General features: G+C 31.4%; 1 protein-coding gene across 10 annotated transcripts in view; it reads left to right on the top strand.

Annotated features, from left to right (window-relative positions):
- LOC124362289 (liprin-beta-1-like) overlaps positions 1-22860 on the top strand; it is a 168207-nt gene extending 145347 nt beyond the window's left edge. For 9 of the 10 annotated variants that reach the window (XM_046816661.1, XM_046816659.1, XM_046816660.1 and 6 more), the window contains 6 exons: positions 4030-4293; positions 8093-8243; positions 13121-13329; positions 16071-16202; positions 18504-18566; positions 20046-22860. In XM_046816661.1, the coding sequence (XP_046672617.1) occupies positions 4030-4293; positions 8093-8243; positions 13121-13329; positions 16071-16202; positions 18504-18566; positions 20046-20084 (858 nt within the window). In that variant the 3' untranslated portion in view covers positions 20085-22860. The remainder of the gene's footprint in view (positions 1-4029; positions 4294-8092; positions 8244-13120; positions 13330-16070; positions 16203-18503; positions 18567-20045) is intronic. The other variant, XM_046816658.1, reaches the window with a different exon arrangement.
- The last annotated feature ends 2316 nt before the right edge of the window (positions 22861-25176 follow it).

Below are 25176 nucleotides of genomic sequence, written 5' to 3'. Positions count from 1 at the left end.
ACATTAGCTCAAACCGTTTCAATGTTTATCATCTATCTTGTTAACCATTCATGGACATTAATTGGTTACTTAATTTTAATCTACACCTAATTCTGCCAATAGCAATGAAATTTATTGTGAAGATAGAGTTTATCATTATCGACTTTGCATAAAAAGGGCTTACTTGTATCTAGTATATTTCAATCAATCAATCAATCAATCAATTCTTTATGTCATTAAACAACATACAACATTGTAATAGACATTGTCAAATAGGAACATAAAATTTACTCTATGCTAAAAATAATAAATATAAAGGCCTACAACATAAAACATATAAAAATATTAGACTAGAATGGTAGGCTATGTATTGTTAAAACTTAAGGTCACTCATGTCAGCAGTTTCCCAGTCCTCAACACAATAAAAGGCTTTAATTTTTTAACCAATTTTGTAAAACGTTTTTAAAATTATGTACAGTAAACATTCTTAGCAGCTAATGGTAAACTTCTTAAACAGTTTGACCCCAATGTAACCATAACTGTGTTGTGTTTTACTTAGTCTAACATATTTACAATCAATTAGGCCCTTATTTCTAGTGTGTTATGCTCATGGCAACTACCTCTTAGGTTATATTCATCCAAATGTTCTTTAACATAGATCAGACATTGGAGAATATACATTGAGGGAACAGTAAGTATGCCTAGCTCTGTAAAAATGTGATCTACAGCTATCCAGAAAGCCAATACCTGAAACACATCTGATTGCTCGCTTTTGCCATTTAAAAAACCTCCTTTGCACCAGGGGCGTTTCCCCACAGGATTAGGCCATACAATATGTGCGAGTGGAAAAAGGCATAGTAATGCATTTATGACTAAACTGTCATTTGTGTACTGTTTTAGCTTACTTAGTAGGAAAAACTACTCTAGATAACGCGAGTACACAAGTTACTTGTGTGATGATGCCAGCCCAATTTACAGTCTAATGTAATTCCTAACAATTTCACAGTCTTATCATCTAAGTTACATAAACTAAATACAATTTCCTCTGTTTTACTACTATTTACAGACAATTGATTGGGCACAGAACCATAGATTAGATCTCTCAACCATATAGTTTTTAACAATACAGTTAGTTTTCAGAATTAGCGCTTGAAGTTAACAGTGTCGTGTCCATCTGCATATAAAATACATTTATCAGGGATAAAAGCAGGTAGATCATTGACAAATATCACAAACAGAAAAGGGCCTAGGACAGAGCCCTGAGGTACCCCCACTTAAAACTCTTAAAACATCAGATTTTTCTTCAGAAATTTTTACAAATTGATATCTATCAGTCAGATATGTCTCCATTAACAATAATTCTTTTCCCTTAATGTTATAAGATTGTAGTTTTTTAATAAGAACATTATGAGGAACAACATCAAAAGCTTTTACTTAGGTCTAATAGCACAGCAGATGTTTCTTTTTTGGCCCTCAAAACCACTCATTACATGTGGATACAACATCTTCCACAGCCTTAATAGTAGAAAGGTTTTTCCTAAACCCATATTGAGATGGGGATAACATTTTGTTGGCTTCAAAATAACATTCTAGTTGACTTTTTTATTGCACTTTCAATCACCTTAGATATTACAGGAATGAGCGAAATAGGTCGATAGCTATTGGCATCCTGCCTATCACCTTTCTTATAAAACTGGTACTGTAACTGTTATTTTTAAACACTTAGGGTAGGTACATTCATGTAGAACCCAATTAATCAGGAAAGTTAGAGGATCTACTATGCTAGTAACAATCTTTTTTAGAACAAAATTTAGAACATGCCATAGACATCCTGAGCTTTTAGAATTACTTAAAACTATTTACAATTTTATTTACATGATCTACAGTAACTTCTTTCCATTTAAAAAACATTTGGAGAAGGTGCACTCCATGTTGACAATAATATATCAATAGGATCAGAGACATTATCATGACTTATAGTACTGTTAACATTAGGCCTACTTCCTACATTTATAAAAATGAGTATTCAAAGCATTGACAGAAATAGGTATAGGCCTATCATACTTATTTGTTGAATTAGACAGCCTTCCACACTCAGAGTTAATGATATGCCAAGCTGCTTTACATTTATTTGTAGCATTCATAATATAGTTTTCATTTGCCTGTTTTTTTTGCTATCTTAACTTGAGACCTGTAAATTTGCTTTATACCTCAAGTAACTGATTTTGTAGTTAGGATTAACAAGGGACTTATTGTAATATATTAACATTATTGATCTAATATTTTTCAACTCAACAGTATACCATTTCTTATCTATACTATGAGACATTACTCCAGTTACCGGGTACATCAGTTTTTAATTGGACAGCAAATATCAAAATAGTATTTTTAAAGTTTCCATGAAACAATCAAATGCATCTTCAACCAAATTGTAAGGCAATAGCAAATCTAACCAATTAATATTATTGAGCATGACCCTAAAAAACTATTTACAGTGGAATCATTCAGTAGCCTAAAAGATTTATTCTCACTATTCAGTCCCTTTGCACTGTCAGTACCAGTACCACCATGATGCCTAGTATTAGGCTTAAATACTTAATATTAATCCCAAAATGATCTGATAGATGAGGCTGTGTTACCTTACAGTCTACATCTTTCATAGTGAAAATTAGTAATTATATTGTCCAAACAAGAGTTATGTCTGGTAGGCTCAAAATTTAAACAAAAAAAGTCATAAGACCTTAGCCTATCTAAGAAACCTCTAATCTTAAGATCACTATTCCTAGGGTCAATATTAATGTCTCCAGCAATAACAACTTTGCTGTTTTTGTACTTATAAGACTTATTAATAAATAAAATACATTTTTTCAAGTTTGTCAGTAAAAATATTTATGTCAGAGTTTGGGGGCACGGTACACTGCAACCACAATCAGATTAAGGTCTGGGAATGCCACCGCCGCAGCTTCAAATTGTTGCTCCTCACATAACTCCTTGACATTAATGCAAAGAAAATCAAAAGTAAAGTTAGTTGCCACATAAATGGATACTCCACCATGTTTCATGAAAGATCTGGTATAACTTGTAATCAACTTGTATCCTGAAGGAACATAAAAATTTAACTCTTCCTGTGAGCACCAATGTTCGTTTAGGCAAAGAATGTCACATTGAAATATTCTGCAGAAAGAGCTCCAATTCAAGCAATTTATTTTTAACAGACTGAATGTTCAAATGATATAAAGAAACATCACCCAAGTTAGGCGTAGGCCTACTTTTAGTTGCGTCAAGTTGGTTATTTGTATTGTAATTTGATTCTTCATTAGTTTTAGGCACTAAGTGAAAACCCTATTTGTGTCTAACCCTATATTACTCTGTTTCCTATGAAAGTTCTGCTCTTTTCGGTTGAGCCTTAGCAAAGCCTATGATTCAATGAGCTATCTGTCTGAACAATATCTTGAGAACAAACTGACCTATAGACTTTAAATTTCATTTGAGGTTTTATTCTATATAATTAAAATTAATTTCATTGATGATGCAAATCACTCAGTGGGATTTGGCTCAATGTTAGCTAACATTTTTACATTGTTCTTATGAATAAAATCATCATGAAAATCACACAATAAATAATTTTTTTCAACAAACAGAGTAGAATTATATGTCATTTCAATATGACAAATTTAGCCTAATAGAATGAGCTATAAGTTTTAAATTTGGCATCCTCAGTGTGGCACTACTTAACCCTTGCAATATACTCCTACCTTGTTCATAAGAAAGCATCAGAAGTATGGTGTTAAATAATATTCTTTGCAATAAGTGTGTTTTGTATAAATAATAGTTTTTTTTCTGTTATTGAAAACAAGTATGAATTTCAATGTATCATACCTTAAATTTTGGTAAACAAATTTCATATTATGTAAAACTCAATAATTTTACTTTATTGATTGAAATCAAATTTAAAATAATGAAAACCAACGCACACACAAAAATAACAAACTTATGTTAGAATAAGTCTTATCCAAACTTTGGGTAGCTTGAGGTGGAATGTCTGTACAGAATCCTCTACATCGAAAGAAGTTGCACCTTGCACTACACTGCCAGAAAGGTATGGGAGGAGACACATACCTGGGGGCGGCAGGAGGTCTGGACACCAGCTGGGTGTTACGATGGCTGGACGACGCAGGGCTGCCACAACACAAGGAAGCCTTCCTGGCAGCCCGTGTTGATGGCAGGCTGCTGCACCGGCTGACGGTGGACGACTTGGCAACACTGCATGTCACCAGTGTACTCCATGTGGCCAGCATTCGCACTGGCATCCAGGTAATTTGTACTACATTTAGTCTTTTTTGACATCCTTTCAATTTGTATATACGAGAAGTGATTAAAAAGTTCCAGAACTGAATTTTTATACAATTATTCATACAATTTACAAGTTATTCAAATTTGTCTCTTTCAAAGCACACACTTGTCTCCCTTGGAAAGCTACACACTTTTCTCACCAGTGTTTCGACTGATCAATGGCCCCAGAAAACACTTCTTTTGGAATGGTGTTTAGCAGCTCCATAGTTTTTTCTTTAATTTCATCTACTGTTTGAAAACTTTGTCCTTTCCGAGATCTCTTGAGCTTTGGGAAAAGAAAAAAGTCAGCCGGAGCTAGCTCAGATGAGTAGGGGCGTTAAAGGATGATTATCATTGCGTTTTTTGCACAAAACTCACAGATGAATTTTACAGAGGGAACAGGAGCGTTGTCATGATGAAGAACCCAATCACCACTTTGGTACAGCTCAGATCTCTTTCTTCTCAGAGCATTATGCAATTGTCTTAGGGTTTCAAGATAAACAAAACAATTAATTGTCTGATCTTGTGGAAGGAATTCATAGTAGACAAGACCTTTTCAGTTAAAGAAAACCGTAAGCTTGACCTTCACATTTGATTTTACTTGACAAGCTTTCTTGGGTCTTGGAGAGCCTTTTGATGTTCATTGTGATGATTGGACTTTTGTTTCCACGTCATAATCAAAAACCTAGTTCTGTCTCCAGTAATGACTTGTTTCAAGAAGCTTCTCAGAAATTTGAATACGGTGTTGTTTGTGGTCTTGGGTCAACAGTTTTGGGACAAATTTTGCCGCAACACAACACATTTTAAGTTGTTCAGTTAAAGTTTCTTGATATGAACCAAATGAAATGTTACATTCTTCTACCACTTCACGGATTGTTAGTCTACGGTCTGATCGTACGATAGTGTTCAATTTAGAGTTTTGTTCAGTTTCACACAAAACTTCACAAAAACACGTTGCTCTTCCTTTACATTCATTTTCATTAAACAAGAAATAGTCAAAATCCATAAAACTAACCTCAAATAAACTTTGCTTATTTTTGTTTTAGTGAAGTTAGGACTGATCTGAAACAACAGCTGTGTTACTGTTAAGTCAGATAATACACTGAACCAACCACATTGCTATGCATTATTTCATTCTCGTACTATACAAAAAGTCATGGAACTTTTTGATCACCCCTCATGTGTGTGTGTGTTTTTTTTTTTTTTTTTCAAGTGTAGTTTTCCACCAATTTTTGTTTGAAAGTACACTCTATCTGTACTTTTCAATTTTTGCATATAAAATGTCGTAGAAGGAGAAGATTTAAAATTTAAATCTAAAATTTAGTATAACATTTTGGAATTTCAAATAAACTTGAAGTTTTGGTTTGAAAATTATGATCAGTTTATTTTCATAATTTTATTAATCAATATAAAAAAATGAGAATCAATTATCGACAACTAGTACTGAAAATATTGAAACTTACCAGACCCATCCAATTTATTAACTTAGTATAAATAAAAAAATGTCTAATCAGTATTTTTTCTATTGGATTTTAAAATCCGGTGTATGATACCAAAATAGAAATATAAAATATATTAATTGGCCAATTTCCAGTATTAGTATACAACAGATAGGAGTTGGGACCATTCTTCTAATTAGCTCGATCATAAACAGCTTGGTTAACAATTTGTATTTTCTTTTTCCTTTGATTTGTTGACTCAAAACATTTAAAGAAGTAATTCTGCATGCGGTACACTAAAAAAAAACTAGAAACAGAGACCTTCACCAGTATCACACACGCCATGTCCTTGACTTCACACTGCCTGTACACCACCTGAGCCTCACAGCCAGGAAACCATCATATAAGGGAGCAGCCTACTTCAATAAACTTCCAGAATCCCTAAAGAATGAACCACCCAAACGTTAAAAAAAAGCATTAACTGCCTGGCTACAAGAGAGACCCTTTTACTCAGAAAGTGAATTTTTAAACTTGTAATTTAGATTAAGCTATGTAATTTTTATACAACCATGAAATCTGTACCAATGACGCATGTACTGTTCTCAACGAACATGTCAATAAAGTGTATTGTCTATTGTCAAAAAAAAGGGTAAGGATCCAAGATACACCTAAATGGAACACTGATAAAGTTACAAATAATAAATGAGATTAAATTAAGACATTTTACGAATACTTCTGGCTTCATCAAATTAGGTGGGTAGAAAAATAATAATGTAAGACAAGTTAAATGTTGTCCAATTATTTGCACAGGCACAAAAGTTATTGGTGTAAACCATTTTCAACTAAATCTGCTTTGAGAACATGAGTAGTATAGGCAATATATATCTGATTTATTATATTTAACTTTACCAGTATTCCATTTTGATATTAGATATTATTATTAATATTGTAATACTACTTTTTTATTATTAATTAGTACAACAATAAACTCTACCTAGAAACCATTAAAAAATACATTCAAGCAAGACCAATTCAAACTAAAAATGTTTCCATTGTATTTAAGATTTTGATTAAGTAAACTTTTTCTGGTTAATTTTATTTTACATTTGCGAGTTCACTATAACAACTTTCAGATTCTGTTGAAGAATATAGTAGAACTTAGATAAATAAAAACTCAAGGGACACACCTTGTTAAGACAACTTTGGTACCATTAATGTAGCCCATATTATATCTTTAACATTGCTTACAGATAGTTAAATTATTTATGTTGTACATAAATTTTTAGAGTTGATATTTCACTTTCTGTGTTGTCTAATTTAATTGAAAGATTATTTGTTCAGCAGGTTGCAAGAATCTAGTCTTTTATTATTGAAACTTTTACTTTTTTTCAGTAACGCTAACTCTTCTCATCTATTTTATTTGTAGGGCATTTATAAATAAGTGAACACAACTAAGTAAACATTACAAATAAAGCTTATTTATCACCAAAGCAATCGGGCAGGTCTAGGCCTAGTACTGATCATTCAAACAGTAGCCATTCTAACCATGATAGGCCTATGTTGAAACATAACCCTAAAAGTAAACATGGTCCTAGTGATAACCTATTGGTTACTAAAAACAGCATTAGTCCCAAAAGGCATTTTCATGATCAGAGCACTTAAAGGCAGTGTCTGTGTTGGTGTTCTGCTCTGTGTTTACTATGGCCACATACATAGCTACCTCTCTTATGGAACTTCAATCTGGGCAAACCATGGATATGTACAGAAGCTTTTTGTGCTGCAAAAAAAAGCAATCCGTCTGATTTGTGATGCACACTGGCAGGCCCACTGTAAAGAGCTCTTCATTAGGTTAGGTGTCCTTTCATTGCCTTCTATGTATATATTTAGCACACTCTTGTTTGTTAAGAGGAACTTGGCACTTTTGCCTGCAATGTCTGAGGTCCATAACTATGCAACTAGAAACAAAAATAAACTTATAAGTGAACGATGCAGATACTCTGCAACTCAGAAGAGTTTTCTATACCAAGGCATAAAAATGTTTAATGTTTTGCCGGAAGGTATTAAAGAGCTGCCACTCACTAGATTTAGACAAAAACTAAAGAACTTTCTAGTCGCAACCTGCTTATACGATGTAACAGAATTTTACGAAGTTGTTAACTCTTTAAGTTAGGTTAAGTAACCTTTTAAGTTGACTTTGTTATACATGTGAACATGTTTACAACAAATAAATATTTGATTTGATTTGATTTATTCTTAATATTAAAATATTGCCTTGAATATCAAATCAGATTTAACTTTGCAAAGTTATAAAATGACACATTTGATTTTGTGTGTGACAATAGGTGTTACGCACACAAAACTTTGAGCCAGCGTGCCTGGTGAGGAGGTCAGGAGAGGGTGATGGGGAGGTGGCACTATGGACTAACCACCGAGTTATGGACTGGCTGAGAGCAGTGGACCTGGCAGAATATGCTCCTAATCTACGTGGCTCTGGTATATACCTTATAGTTTCTTTATTATGTTATACATAGTGTGGCTGTATCATTATAGCAAATATATCAACATATCCTACAAGTAAAAAATTGCTTTTCTATAAAAAGTTATTGAAAGTCCGCTCCTTTAGAGTTGAGCCCTTGAAAGATTTAAAAAAATCATAATAATACTATTGTACATTTTAAATCAAGCCATAGCTCATCTTATTTGAAAATTAAAAGTCAGTCAGTGTATGTAAAAGATTGTCCTTTCAAGTGTAATGTCCTAGTAAAGAATTATTCTTTCTTTATTTATTTTCATGAAAATGTTAAATAACTGCTTTTCTTAAAAGTGATTTTGATATTTTTTGTGTTGATACCAAAATTATTAAATTCATATTTATTTTAATGTTAGTGTAAATCCATAATTCTTAAGTATAAATTTTTTAATATAAATTTAGTCCTTATAAGGTTATAAGGTTTTAATATAAATTTAGCACAACTCCAAGAGGATTTTAAAAAAAAGAAATCTCAAGGAACTGATCTGCTCCCCCATGGGATGCGTCCGAGACAAAATATCAGTTGAGGATTTTGCAGCAAAAAATAGTGAACTTCCAACTGAACACTGGAGCAAATGTAAAGATTGTCACCTTTGAACAAACCTACTGCTAAAAGAATCTTGTTCAATGGATATTCACACTCAGAGTTCATCAAATCCCTGCAACATTTCATCTCAATGCAGTATCAGAACAGAGCTGCCACTTACACAACTCCAGCTGAAATCTCCAGTGAAACTGGAAAATACAACTGTTGAGTGCAAACAAGCTCCTACATGTGCAGTACTTGAGTCCGTCCTCTGCTTGGAAAGATCCGGTTACTTTGGTGACTAGGGCATCGCAGAGTATTATTGGCTACAAGATCTCACAGTCTTCCCGGGGTTGCCTACAGTTGAAAATACAACAAGACTCAATTCCTGACAGAGTTGAAGACATCACTTCTGTGGTCGGACAGTCTGATGTCTCAACAGCTGGATGGACCAACAACTCACCAGCCATGCGAGACAGTGGCCCACTAACCGATGATCACACAGCAGGTGGGCAGACCATCAACCACCAACCCAGCAGGCCAGTGGTTTACCGACCAGACAGTCCAGTGATGCAGTGGCATGGGCAGACAATCAACCCACTAACCCAGCAGGCCAGTGGTTTACCGACCAGACAGTCCAGAGACACAGTGGATGGGCAGACCATCAACCCACCAACCCAGCAGGCCAGTGGTTTTACCGACCAGACAGTCCAGTGAAGCAGTGGATGGGCAGATCATCAACCCACCAACCCAGCAGGCCAGCGGTCCACGAATTGGACAGACCACAGACACACTACACAATCAGGATAACGACGCATCGGATGAGTCTAGTGAAGTGGTGCTAAATGAATTTCTTGAGTGCTCTGATTATGGAGAAATTTTTTTAGCAGGAGCACAATGTGGAGGCAGGTCTGACTTAGCTTTGGGGTTGTCCAAGTGCACCTCTGGGACGTGGGAGAAGCAATTCTCTATTTTTCACCAAAATGTACAGCATTTGCCATCACGAATCAATCTATTAAAAGTAATAGCAGATGAAATTCAACCAGATATAATTGCCCTAACAGAACACAAAATGACATATTCAGAACTTGAAGTTTTAAATATTACAAATTATAACAAAATTTCACATTTTTCTAGAGCTACCTCTATTGGAGGGAGGTACCCTGATTTTAGCTAGAAATTATATTAAATGCAATACATTTTTAATTCCCTCTATACAATCACTGCTGACTGAGAAAGAGTTTGAATGTTGTCTTACGGAGGTGCATGTTGGCACATACTCTTTTGTGTTGGCCTGTCTCTACAGAAGTCCTAAATATTGCTACATTGATCCTTTTTTGTCTAAGTTGGAGGTTTTATGTAATATCTTGTGTAGTAAATTCAAAAATATTGTATTAGTAGGAGATTTCAACATTAATGTTTTGAATAAGGATACTGTTTACAACAAATTCAATAGTATTTTAAAATCGTTTAACTTACATTACAAAATAGATTTTCCAACCAGGGGTCACTTTAGAATCACAAACAGCAATTGACAATATTATTACAAATCTACCTTCTAATAAAACTAGAGTCTCTGGCATCATAACACACATTTCCGACCATGATGCACAGATAATTGAAATTTTAGATCTTGGTGAAAGGCAGAACAGTGTAACGAATAAATATATTAGAAAATTTACACAGAGTAATATTAAGTCATTCTTAAGCAGCCTAGCAAATACGGCATGGTCGGATGTCTACAAGCACCAGTGCGTATGAAATATGATGTGTTTTATTATTCTATTTTTAGTTATAATTTTGAAGTGCATTTTCCTAAAATTGATAGTCACCAAAAAAGAAAATTACAAAAGTAAATGGATAACTGATGAAATTAAATACAAGCAGTGTAAATTGATAGACTTAGAAAAAAAACTGTAGGATACTTAAGGATATAAAATTAAAATCAAAAGTTAAAGAAATGAAAAAGGAATTGAAAAATGCTATATATATTGAAAAAAAGCAATACTTTGATCAAAAGGATTAATAATTCTTGCAACATTTCAAAATCAACATGGCAATTAATTTAAAACAAAAATAAATAAAAAACCAGTTTTGTAAAAAAAATATTACAGTTTTTAGAGATATAAACAAGGAAATTGTAAGTGATCCAATACAGGTTGGAAATATATTTAATAAGTTTTTTGTAAACGTAGTTGATAAAATCAGTATTACCCAATTTACCTTCTAGAAATGAAAAAAACAATTAAATTTTCCACATGCTTCATACGACAAATAATAGATTTAGATTTAATCAGATTTCAGAAACTCATTTAAAAAAAATTGTCATGTCTTTTGAAAATAAACCATCATCTGGAAATGATGAGGTTTACTATACAACTAATAAAACAATCTCTTCCATTCATTTTACAGCCATTAGTCCACTTAATAAATTCATCTCTAATTTCAAGCTATTTTCCGAATCAACTAAAGATTGCCAGATTAATCCCAATTTTCAAAAAAGGTAACCCAAATGACCCCTCATGTTACAGGCCAGTGTCTCTTCTTCCTGTGTTTTCTAAAATATTTGAAAAAGTAGTTTATATTCAATTAGTGAATTATTTAGAAAACAATAAATTATTAGATAAGCAACAACAAGGCTTTAGATCGGGAAAAAGTCCACTACTACCGCTGGCATTGACTTTATTCAGTCAATAATCAGCTCGGTGGATAGGGGTGGAAAAGGTAATTGGAATTTTCTTGGATCTCACACGGGCATTTGATAGCGTCTCACACCAAGAACTTCTAATCTCTCTTAACAATCTAGGTATTCAAAATAGAGAATTATTAATGGTTGGTTTGAAATCATATTTAACAGAGAGGAAACAATTACGTGGAAATAGAACACACATCATCTAAATTAAAACCGAGCAGGTGGTCACATTATAAGAAATATAAGTCTGAAATAGAAACCATTAAATACGGAGTCCCTCAAGGATCCATTTTGGGCCCATTACTTTTCCTCTGTTACATTAATGGACTACCTAAGGTGGTTCCTCAGGACTGTGGCATTTGTTTGTTTGCAGATGATACCAACATCACCATATCAGGTAATTCAGAAGAAGATATAGAAATATCTTCTCACATTAGTCTAAATTTAGTTAAACAATATTTAGATAACAAACAATTACTCTTAAATTCAACTAAATCAAATTTCATTTCGTTTTCCACTCAACAATCAAGAATAACACCCAAATTTGATATTAATTTAAATAATAATGATATATCCCAAGTTGAGCACACAAAATTTTTAGGACTCATAATTGACGAGAATCTGTCATGGAACAAACACACTGAGCACGTAATTTATAAAAATGTCTTCTGGTATCTATGCACTCCGACAGATGTCGCAGATTTGTAGTATACAGACATTGCGGACTATATATTTCTCACTAGTACATTCACACTCAGCCAATGGAATTAGTATATATGGTGCAACGACCAAGAAAAAAAAATTTAGACAAAATTTTACGCCAACAAAAGAGAGCTCTTAGAGCAATGTTTAGACTAAAAAAAACAGAATCTGTCAAAAATTTGTTTTCAGAACACAAAATTTTAACTGTTTACAGTCTATACATATATGAGACAGTGATATATATAAAACAAAATGAGAGAAATGCAAAACCTACAAAAAGTTTACATCATTATAATACTAGATTTAAAAGAAATGTCCCTCAGCACAAACTAGAATTTTTTCAAAAAAAGAACTGATTTTATGGGCATAAATTTTTAACAAAACTACCAACAAAAATAATAAATGAACAAAATTTTAATTAAAATGAAAAAGAGTTAAAAATATATTTGATAAATCTGGCTCTGTACTCCCTTGATGAGTTTTGGGAGGGAAGGTAGATTGGGAATGCCTGGTATGTAATTTTAGTATTTCATGTATATAAGCTTCTGGATTGTTTATTTCTTATTACATTGTATAATTTTAATTTTAAAATGACATATAGATTAATTAGTATATTGTAAAAAACTTATTGACACTATTCATGTACACGCTGTACTATGTACGAATAAAGAATTTTTGAATCTTGAATCTTGAATCTTGAGTCATTAGTTAGTATGCCTAAAAATTTAAAGTTTTGAATAACAACGAAAATTAACTGTAATAAGTTCTAAATTTTTAAAATTGAGGACATCTTGTCAACCTATTGTCAACACGTATAATATCAGGTGTACCTATATGTATTTTTGTAATACAGATATTAGGTAGTACATATGTATGTATTAGTGTCTTATGAAAGAAAAGTGTCACATGACTGTGTTCAGGGGTGCATGGAGGTCTGATGGTGTACGAACCCAGATTCACTGGGGAGCTGTTGGCCAGCCTGTTGAACATCCCGCCTGCCAAGACACTTCTGAGACGACACCTGTTAACACACTTTAAGGAGCTGCTGGGCCGAGATGTCATTCAGCAGAAGCGGGAGGCAGAGGCCAGTCTAGGATACATCCCTCTCACTACCACTGCCAAAATGAAGGTAACTTCTATTTTAATTAGAGCTCCATAGTCAACAAAAAGTTTCCACTTAGAACAGTGCTTTAGCCAGTTCAAGTACAATATAGTACACTAACAAAAAAAATGTAAACATAAAACTTTTATCAGAATTCTACTTTTAATATTATGCAACAAGTTACATCTGTAAACATTTATGTCACTTTAAGGCAATACAAATAAATTGTTCCTTCAACACACTATGATGCAGTCCCTTCCAAAGATTTTGATTATTCAAATCTAAGTTAGATGTGTAAATCAGATAATCTTATTATTGTCATTTACATTAATGGAAGTGTATGTTTTATATCATAATACATTAATTAATTACTTAATTTACGTTGTGTCTCTTTGTCAATAAACAAATAAATCATATACCTATAACAGAAAAACATAAATGAAAATAATCTTTTAAATTCAGGTTAAGTTTAAATTGATGCAATGATACCATCCTGTACTCTATCTGTTAAAACTACAATTAATTACAAATATGTTTGTGTTGTTCCTAATTTGATGTAACTCTAGACAAAGATAGCTTAAATTAGCTCAAAATGTTGTTATTTTAACATTGTTTTCAAAATATTTAAAAAATTATAATGTTTGTATAAAATATAAAAAAAATATAATAAAGAATATAATAATTGTATTGAATAGCAGAGATTATAAAATATAAACAATCCATTTTTTCCTATTTTAATATTGATAATACTATTCTTTTAGTTATACATTTTGTAGTAATTCTTATTTTTACTTCTAAAAATTTCTAAATTGGAGTTATCAAATAGGTATCAAATAGTATTTAACCACTTATTTATTGAAATGAACAAGTTAACTAAATTTAATACAGAAGACAACAAATAATAGCCAATGTGTGAGATTTAAAACTGATGCATTTACTGTAGCTATATAAATTGAAAAATTAAATATAGCCATGACCGACTTAACTGAGTTGATGGCTCAATTAAGGGGTCACATTTATTTTTTATCAAATTTTACAGATAATTGATTATTTTGTAGGACATATAAACTAAACTACCTGCAGTTTTATACTGAATTATAACAGTGAACTCAATGGCAGTGTTTTGCACAGTATAACCTTTACGTTCTGGAGATGTCTAAATCTATTTTTATATTGTTATTTACTGTGTTATCAGTTATGTCATACTTTTAGTAATAACAAAATAGTGGCAAAATATAGCACAAATGTTTTCTTTTAATACTAGACATTGAATATCACTATCTCCACACTACGTGAATGTTTTGGATGTTTAGATTCTTATGTAGTTGGAGTTCTCATTATTTTAGTTGCATTTTTATGCAAAATCAAATTAATATTTTGTAAAAGAATGTTCAAAAATTAGATTTTTCATTTATATGTATTTGGTAATCATAGTAAAAATTTAATAAAAATGGCAGAGCCATAATAACATTGAGTTTTAAACAAAAAATTGCTCTGTGTAAAAATTATTAATAATCAAATGTAAAAAAATCATTGCAGTTTTTTTTTAAATTTTAAAATGAAAGCCTTTTTGAAAACTTGTGAAATGTTTAAAATGTCTTCAACCAAAAATCCAATACTCTAATAAATATACAAGGGCTGTTTTTTCAGCTACTGGTGTGGTATAAAAATAAAACTAATATATATATATATATATATATATATATATATATATATATATATATATAAAGAAATAAATTTATTATTATAAGGTACATACAAACATGGTTACTTTTCAATATAAAATATAATCGCCATTTAAATTGAGACATTTATCATACCTTGGTACAAGCTTTCCGAAACCCTCTTCCTAGAACATTGCTGCCAATGACTTGAGATAGGTTTTCATAGCATTTCGGAGTGCTCTGTTTGATCGGAAGCTTTGTCCTCACTGCTACTTCAATGCAGGGAATAGATGAAGTCACTTCGGCTAGGTTAAAATTATAGGCTGGATGATAAAAAATATCCCATTGAAATCTGTCAAGAAGCCGTTTCATCAAAGCAGCACTGCAAGGATGGGTATTTGCATAAATAAGGACAATTCCGGAAGTGAGCATTACTCTTCTTTTGTTCTGAATGGCTGTCTGCAATCTGCAACCATTTTAGTGTTTCCCAGTAGCCTTCTGCATTTCTTGTAGTCTCTGGCTGTAAGAATTCTACAAGCAGAACAACTTTCAAGTCCCAAAACATAGTAGCCTTAATCTTATTGTTGACAGTTTTTTGGGTTTGTTTGGAGAATTTGAAACCATCTATTGTTGTTTCTGGGGTGTCATACAGAACGCACATCTCATCTCCTGTCACAATGTTTGCTTTTCACAGTGTGATCAGAGGTTGGTAATTAAACAGCCCTTGTGTTTACTGTAACAGATTATGTTTGCCAGCTCATTTTACTAAAAAACTGCAACTACAGAAATTTTTTGTTATGGTTTATTTATAAATTAAAAACAAGTTTATAGAGATGTTATTTATCCTATTTTAGGTGTATATATATCCATTGCGTATGGTTACTTTTTCCATACCATTGTTGAAAGAATTCCATCTTTTTCATGTATCTGACTCTTTTCAAGTATCTATACAGAAGTAAGCTCCGAAATTTTTATTTACTCATGTATTTTCTGTGAAAAATTATTAGTTTCCCAATACTAACAACTAATACTATTTTAAAGTTACAATCTTTCTGCTAATTTAAGGAGAATATCTGAGTTATTGACTGTGTTCTCTGTGACCAGGTGCCAAAGAAGTCACAGTTCACACTGAAACGCAAGAAAGCCAAGTCGGAGCTAGACTATGGAGAGTTGGTGTGCCCATTAGCACAGGGCCGTGGAGGGGATGACACCTCAGGTGATGCCTCGACGCCTGGTGTAAGTGCCGCTAACACAGTAACACGCTAACCTCCCCATCCCTTCCACATCCACTGCGGTGTCTGCACCTGTGCCACTAGAATTTTGTTATAAATCTGTTTGTTTCAAGACAAATCTCATCATTTTTACAGAGTGACAGAAACAGCATAGTGTGAAAACAGTGCTGTTTGACATGCTTTTTAATCCTTCTAAGTTTGTTATTAAATGATAAGATATGTTTATATATTCAACAACTTTTAGTAGTTCTAGTACAAAAAGTTAATATTGTTTCAATAAGTTTTAAAATTTGTTAATTTTATTTTTACATGAAAGACTACCTTAAAAGTTTTTAATATGATATGAGTTTTCTACCAATATTGTGTATATATGAATAAAACATTTTACTTGATCAGTTTCCAGGCACTAAATATATGTAGGAGTTACTCTTAATAGTCTATGCAAACTTTATTTAAGAGTAACATCAGTCAATAAGTACATTAATTTATTATCCTGTGTTTTCTGTTTTTTATTGTAACTTTGAATTTTCAGTTAACTACAGTTACGACGTGGTGTTATACAGTTGTGTTTTCTACTACAAGTTTAAAATGGATTTCCTCCAGTTCTGTAGCATCTTTATTAAAAAAAACAAATATGCATCTTTTTAAATAAATGAATACATTTTGGCCATTCAGTTAGAGCAGAATGAAGAAAGTTGCATCCGCCGCTGAACTTTACAGGTTCTTGTAAATTAACCAAATAATCTGGGTATAATAATAATTGTACTATCAAAACTTAATTACCTTATCTAATTTCATTTATTTGGTGGCTGGGTTGGTTTTGGCTGACCTTTCTTTGTACATATACCATGTCAGTGTTGGTTTTTCTTTGTACATATGTCATGTCATTGTTCTTTTCCTTTGTATATAAAATGCTTTTTACTGTTCATACTAATAACGTAGATCATTAGATTAGTCCTTTTGTTGGTTTCAAGATTTTAATTAATTGATCTAATAAAGTAATAAAACTTTACTAAACCTTATAATTTTTTACTTAATTACAGTTTTATACATTAGTAAATAGTATATTTTCTGTTTCAGCTCTATTGAATTTATAAATAATGCATTTCCCTAAAATAAGACCCTTTTGTGGTAGGTATCCTAAGTCAAATAATAAATCACTTAAAATATTGAAATCTAATGATAAATCATTATCATCCTTCATCATAGCAGATCGGAACCATGGCATGTGGAGTAACTATGGAAAGGTCTCAATAAGCGCTTTATTTTTCCCTCATAAACACTGTTTTGATACCTCATATTTTCAAAACTTTTTGGTTAATCAGGGTGAAGGACCTACTTGATCATATGTGTTCCATAACCTTCAGATCCCTTGAAGGTTGCAGTTCTGCACATTCTAGTTCTAGAAATTAAGCAATGTGTGTGTGAGTGAATTTTATAAAATTAAAATCTTTCTTTCTTAGTTATTTACACAGGTTTGAACGCTCGACCAATTTTGTATGGTTTGTACTATAAAAAAAATTGTTTGTGAAAATTACAGTGCTCATTGAGACATGCATATATACAGTGTTTCACAACCATTCGACCAAACTTTACCACTTTGTTCACCAGGGAAATGCTAACAAATAGTACATGATCAAATGTGTCCTTAGTTTTAAAGTTTTTTGCCTGTATAAGTGTTTTTGAAAAACATTATCTCATGAACGGTTTAAGATAAATTCATGAAACCCATCAGAAACCTTTATCAAACTGAGTTACATAATCATGCAAAATATTAATTTTCTGCAGATATTTGTTCCAATATGGCAGCAATTTAATATCATTATTTTTTGGCATTGGAACTGGCAGTCATGTTTCCTCAGATGACAAGGCCATTTTTGTGTGTTTTGTACCCATACTTTAAAATTAAAAAAAAATGTACTATAAAACTTTGTGTAATACATTTTTTTCATGAAAATGTGAAGTAAGTTAATAATTATTATTAAAACATTATGTATAAACCATAATAAAAGACTACACTAAAAAACTTTTCAATGAAAAGCCAAGACTGGAATTTTCATAGTTTGGCTGTTACTTCTTGATTGTGTTGGTAAAGTGAGGCTATTAATAATTAATGACACCTGCTAAGACTGAGTCGGTTGTTATCAAGGCTTTACGTTACTCATCCATAACAGTTATCCTTCATTCATATTCTTCTTAAAATGCAACCTTGATTATTTCAGCACCTTAAATCTACAATTGATTGTGAAATAATCTGTAGGGAATAAAAAATGACTTGGTATAATAGAATTGTATTATGTTACAGAACACACAAAATCAAGGGGATGTCTCTCTTGAGAAGGAAGCAAATGGTAGCATCGTAGTCAAGGTAACATTTTCAATTTTGTACATTATTGTTCTGTACTTTATTTATTCTTCATCCTAATAATCTAAATTATTTCATAAATTACACATCATTGGAAGCTGTCAATATGCAAATTTTGAATGTCATGTTTGTCCCATACAGTAGAACCCCTCATATCCGGCCACCACGGGACCGAGCCCCTGGCCGGATAACGGTTCGGCCGGATAAACCAACCTACAGTACACAACACAACAAAACAATTGTACTGTACTGTACTAACCGCAATGGAAATAATCAACGAACTGTTTACAGGTTAAACCTATTAGCTCAACTGAGGACAACACAGGAAAATGTAAACAAATAGATACACCAAAATAACGCAAGAGTCGTGGGAGACTAGTGCGTGCAACTGCGCGTCTGCAAGCCGTGGTAAATAAATTTCGATATTGGCTTCCGGGAAGTGGCCGGATAAACCGAGGTGCGGTAAAACCGAGGCCGGATATGAGGGGTTCTACTGTATTAGTAAAAGATATTCCTAAGTAATTTTGAAGGTCTCTTACATCCACCTTTGTATGGTTTTTTATAGTCGATTGGTTAAATCTGGGCTATTTATAATAGACGGATTGAACACATGGCCCTAGAATACTAATTTAGATTATCTGGCTGTGCCAAGAAAGTTCATTGGTGTGCTGTCGTCTATTTTTTGTACTGAAATAATGGTTGTTAAAGAATTTCGTTACATTTGCAATTTTATATGGGCGGAGTATACACCTCTGGGCCAAGTTTGTATGAATAAGTGGATATGACCATGTCCCAAGTTACTGTTATTGCACAGTAGAGTAGATCTTCAAAAGTAGGAAACTCTTGGGAAATGTTTTGGTTTTTTTACACCACTTTGAACAATGCAAAGGGAACACAGATTTTGTATTGTTGATTCAAATTAATTTTATTAAAAAAAAACTTGGATGTTATATGGTTCACATTGGGAATAATTGATGGGTGCCGAAAATGGACCAGATAGGAACAAACCAAGGATGAGTATAAGTATACAATATAAAATAATTTATACTGCATATGTAGTTATTATTATTATTTTGTAACAAAATTTGCAATCCAAAAACAAATTCCAATTTCATACGAAAAAAAGTTAATTATACACAGCTTAAATGTAAGCATTAACCTTTTCGATGTGTTAAAACAGAATCAAAAACGTAGGGAGTAAGATATATGAATTAGACAAGTGGCATGGAGATGGGTATACTATACAATTTGTAAATAGCAATATTTCAACATTATACATAATACAAATGTTATGGGAGTGGGAGAAAAGTTAATTAAATTCACAATTTGAAATTATTCATATCCACAGTGTTAATTCATTTGATTCATTGTTTTAACCATGTGTAGAGTATAGCACTTTTATTTCAACTGGCTAAACGTTGTATTGGTAAAACTTGTAATTTATCACAGGAATTTTATTATGATGAAATCTGTTTATTGCAGAATGGAACGCCAGGATCTGAGCGCAATACGAGTGTCTGACACACAATATGCAGCCGCAGTATTGCAGGCACCTCTACCACCCTCTACGTCTAGACTTGCAGTTCCTCAGGCAATAATCTCAAGTTGAGGAGAAGATTCCTGTAATCCACTTTGCAACTGTGAAAAAGTATATGAAAGAATTGTAAAATAATTCAAGACTAATCTAGTCTGTTAAAAAAATTTTAAGTTAAACAGGAGCAAGCTGAACTGTGACTGTACTCTGAGAGAGTTTAATGCATTTTAAATTAAACAGATATAGTTTATTTGTGCTGTTAACTCAAATGAATAGCAGTTGTGAATTACAGGTTTCGTTTTGAAAATTAAATAACGTTTCAAACATTGTACATTTTTACAATATTTATTTAATTACAAATAATTGAGCTTATATTTGGAAAAACTTATAAATAATTCAAAACATTTCTTTAGAGTCAACAAGTATGCTTTAATCGTTATTAAACAATTAATTCACAAGATGTATTACTTTGGTTTCTGGTTGGCTTATTTGTTATTGACTGTTATATTTGTGCCATTTTCAAGAAATATTATGGTTTTTTTATAATATCTGTGTTTGCTTTGTGCACAATTGAGTATAGAATTTTTGTAAAAGTATTGTAAAGTAGTATCTTGATGTGCCTTTTAAAATAATCTCAAGGGTACATTTTAAATTATGAACTTATTTGTCATGTGTTCTACATTTTTTTATTCCAAATGTAAAATGTTTAAACAATTGTATAGCACCATTTTAGTTTGACAGCTGTACATTTAGTTAATTATAACGGTTTTAAATAAATTAATGTGAATTTTATGTATAATTTGTTTGTAATGAAGAATAAAGTTTAATCATTTTAGGCATGTTTTATATTTTTACATATTTTATTCACACAATGTATCCTTTGGGTTATTTTGGTTGGCAGAGTCATCTACAAAGTGTATTATGCAATAATCTCAACTAAATCAATTGTACTGCTTTTATAATATTCTTTTATTCTTCACAACATTTTTATATAGTGTTCATGAATGTCATTTGCTTTGTTGAAATGAGCTGGATTCCTTGATGTCTATTTAAATGTTGTGTTTTATTAATTTTATAATCCATTTTCAATCACGCCAACATATCTTTTGGATAGTATCATTCCCCTTTTAAACTATCTTCATTAACCAATATTTCGTAACATTCAATGTCAGTCTGTACTAAACACTTGTGAACCCAAACTGTACAAGGAATGGGGGGGAGATACCCACTCTAAATTGATCTTTCTTTATCGGTAATGGTCAATACCAATTTTTACTGATAATGCATTAAATAATTGAACACATCATCACTTATCCATAACAAATTTCTTTAGATAATTTTAAGTGAAGTGAATGGAAAAAGGTAACACTTGATAAAATCCTACTTGTTAAAATAATCTGGTAAGATTAGTGATTAAAATAAGTTATATATATATATATATATATCCATCCTCAATATTGAGTATTTATTCGCACAAAACCTTTTATAACATTGTTGCGTCAAAGAAAATAATGCTTTATTATGTGTAAAAGTATATTTTAAAATAATAGAAAGATTATTTTTGTAATAGTCTGGAAGCTGAGAGCCAAGTTGCATTATATAAGAACATAACCTACTTTTTGTGAAATAGAGAAAAAAAACCTTAGAAAGAAATACAACATCAGCCATGCTAATCTTGTTGAAGTCGATATAGGAGGATATGTTCTGTTTAACTCTCTTTCTGGTATTCAATGCTATCTTGTGAAAACTTCCTAATTTTGGGAATTGACAACTAACTGCCTAGTGGACGTATGCTCACTTAAGTATTTGTTATAGTGCGATATATAAACTTATTAACATGATTGAAGTACCAATAGGGGACGCTAGAGAATAAAGTGCAGTTTGGGTTAACAAGTTAATATCTTTCTTAGAGTTATAATAAGGGTGTTTAAGGATAGCATATCCTTCAAAATGTCCATCTACAGATTCCAATTACCTTTTAAAATTATCAGTAAATTTTACTATTATCACTTTCTAATACACCATTACATTATTATTATTATTATTCTACGTGTTTATATATACTATTTACTATTTTACCTGTACATAAATAGAGAGTACTGTGAAGTGTAAAGTTTTCATTTTTTATTCTTAACTAAGCTAAAATTGATGGGAGTAATGAAATAATCATTTCAATGCACAAAACATAGAATTTATCTTTTTTAAGAATGCTTTTAATATAGAAGTTTTAAACACCATTTATGACTTACGAAATGTGTTTCCTTTTTTTTATATAAAACATCATCTGCTCTCTGATTAAAGTTAATTTTTTATGATTGAAAATTTGACAGGGTAACGGAATTGTCTTGAAAATTTTCTGTTGTTAATGTTATAAAAAGTTAGGATCACATTATTTTGTAACTTGCATTCTTGCAATCTTTTTCTCGGATGGAAAAAACTAACACAAAATTACATACACAACAATGCACACAAACCATACACAAGAATCAGGGAACAGTGAACAAGTTGCACATAAAATACAAAAAAACAAATCCTGTTACCTTGTCATCATTATTAAGTTCGTGTCACCATTACTTTCACTATATATTAAACAAATGTAAAATATAAGGAAATATTTTATAAAGTTATTTCGCTGTAAGTTTCTATCTGTGTATGTGTGTAATGTGCCAAGCCATGCCAAAGTAGTATTATGTCTATAGTGTAGAGGTTTACACTCTTTTTCAAGTGCATTAAGTGGCAAAACTGTTGTGATCTCAGTTCTGCTTTGTATATTTATAAATGGACTATTGTGCTGTTTACAAGTTAAAATATATTCTTGTTGAGCAGACATTTCAAAAATATAATTTTATATGTAAATTTAATTACTACATATATTGTACATAAGTATGATTAAAAATAACAGCAGTTTACCATTGTAGATAAATCAGAAATGTGTCAAATAAAATAACCTGTATTTATTATATTTGTTCAAATTTTAATTTTCATGTACCTTTCAATTAATTTTTGTTTATTATAATTATTAGCTCTACTGGCAATGAATTATGTTAATAAATATTGAAGAGGAATTTCTTTTGTCCTTTGAAGAATATTGCAGCAATGTTTTATAACTTATTTATTGTGTAATATTTTAAAATTTATAAAAGTTAAATTTATTTTACTTTTCAGAGGTACTTTCAGTGTACGATTTAAATAGTTTATAAAACGTATACATTAAGAGGTGGCAGGAGCTGGTCTGCTCAGCAGCCAAGATCTTGATAGCATGTTACCAGAGGAAATATGATAAGTATCAACACTTTAAAAAGTAATTCAGTCTCAACTATTTTTTTTTTACAACTATTAATTTTTATTACAATATTAACATAGTTTTGATAAACACATTTAAAAAGTTAGCAAAAACTTGATTTTTGGTGTGAACACCACCCTTTTAAGAATGTATATCTTAATGTATAATTGATCATGATGATGTATAAAATATTTCTATATACACTAAAGTAATACGTATATAAACCTCTGCAAGTCGCTTGGTAACACTACTATTAGAGCACCTTCCGATTCTATATGAAATAACTTTGGATCTAGGCTGACTCCCACCACTTCTTGATGATATTGAAACAGATAATTGAATTATGAATGTGTCATTGTCATAGCTTTTGTATCAACTCAACTACAGTAATGATAATGTCTTGATTACATTATATATAAATGTGTTATTAAAAAGGCAAAAAGGTGTAGAAACATATTTCTTTTCTTCATCTATCTTCTGAAATTTTTGTCTAGATATTTATCAGAATGATAATGATAAATTTTGTAGAAGCTAAAAAGATTTTCCTCCAAATCAGATCCGTTATTTCTTGTACTTTTCTTTTGGGACCAAGTAACTTAAAGAGCTTATGATCAAGACTAACCCAAGTGTTGTCAGTGTTTGTATTAACAATTTTTGTATTTAAACTGTGGTTTGTGTATTCTGTGCAATACATGTTTCCCAAGGTCACAATTTATAGTACGCTCTTTTTAAAAGTATCCAGTGCAATTTCTAACATCTTGTAAATTACTGTACTTAAGTAGGCTTTTGAATAAACTCAACATTAAGTACTTGTATTATTAATATTGCATTGTCATCACTGTTCATGCTTCCATTTAACATGATTTTCATCATATAAACATTATATTATCGGCTGTATATTGTAGATAATGTCAACAAATAACATCACAATAGCTTTTGTGTGTAATATAACACAGTAAGTGTAAACGTAATGATTCCATATCAGGCGTGATTTCAATCATCTTATTACTTTTGTTAAGGCAGCAATGTTGTCAGTAAATAAGTTTTCTGTTGATAAATCAGCACAATACTTGTTTTTTAGCTAGTTATGATGTGTATTTTCTCTTTATTATTTCCCTTTTTATGTTATTACTTAAATCACACTTATTTACTCTGTTACATAGCATAGTTGTTAGAAAGTAGCAATTACTTTTAATAGACGTCACATTGAAAGCTTATTCACATTGTAAGCTTTAATGGGGTTGAGGCTGCTACAATCCTTCAAAATAATTAATGGTTATTGCTGTTCTCCAAAATGTTTGTAACAGTTGTGAATATTTTAAAATTCCGGAAATATGTAAGCATTTGTTTATGTGTAGAGTCAACAGGCAGACAGACAGAGTATGACTGCACCAAGACGTTATAATGAACCTATTGGCTTAACCCTCCTTATGGCATTCATTAACATCATATTAGATAATATTTTTTCTCAGAGAAATTAATTTTTTCTGAATAAATTTTAAGTAATAAAATAGACATATTTGCATTGTTTTTTTACATAGTTCCCATAAAAATAACAAAAATGGAAAGGACTGTGCTTTTGTAACAAAATAGAAACCTAAGGTAGTCCAGTCAACCAGTCAATTTTATTTTGTTTTCCAAAACAAACATATCTGTTGCATTATTTGGAAGAGTACTAAAATTATTAATAAAATGTGGTATTCTAATGTTTCCCATGTTTCTCCAGTTACATTTTTAAGTTAATACCAAAAAGAGGGTTAGATGTGTTTTTGAAGTGCTATGTATTGTAGATAATA

This window comes from Homalodisca vitripennis, chromosome 5, assembly GCF_021130785.1.
Source record: "Homalodisca vitripennis isolate AUS2020 chromosome 5, UT_GWSS_2.1, whole genome shotgun sequence".
In the NCBI taxonomy this organism is placed as follows: domain Eukaryota; kingdom Metazoa; phylum Arthropoda; class Insecta; order Hemiptera; family Cicadellidae; genus Homalodisca; species Homalodisca vitripennis.
This window is presented reverse-complemented; position numbering and strand designations above follow the sequence as displayed.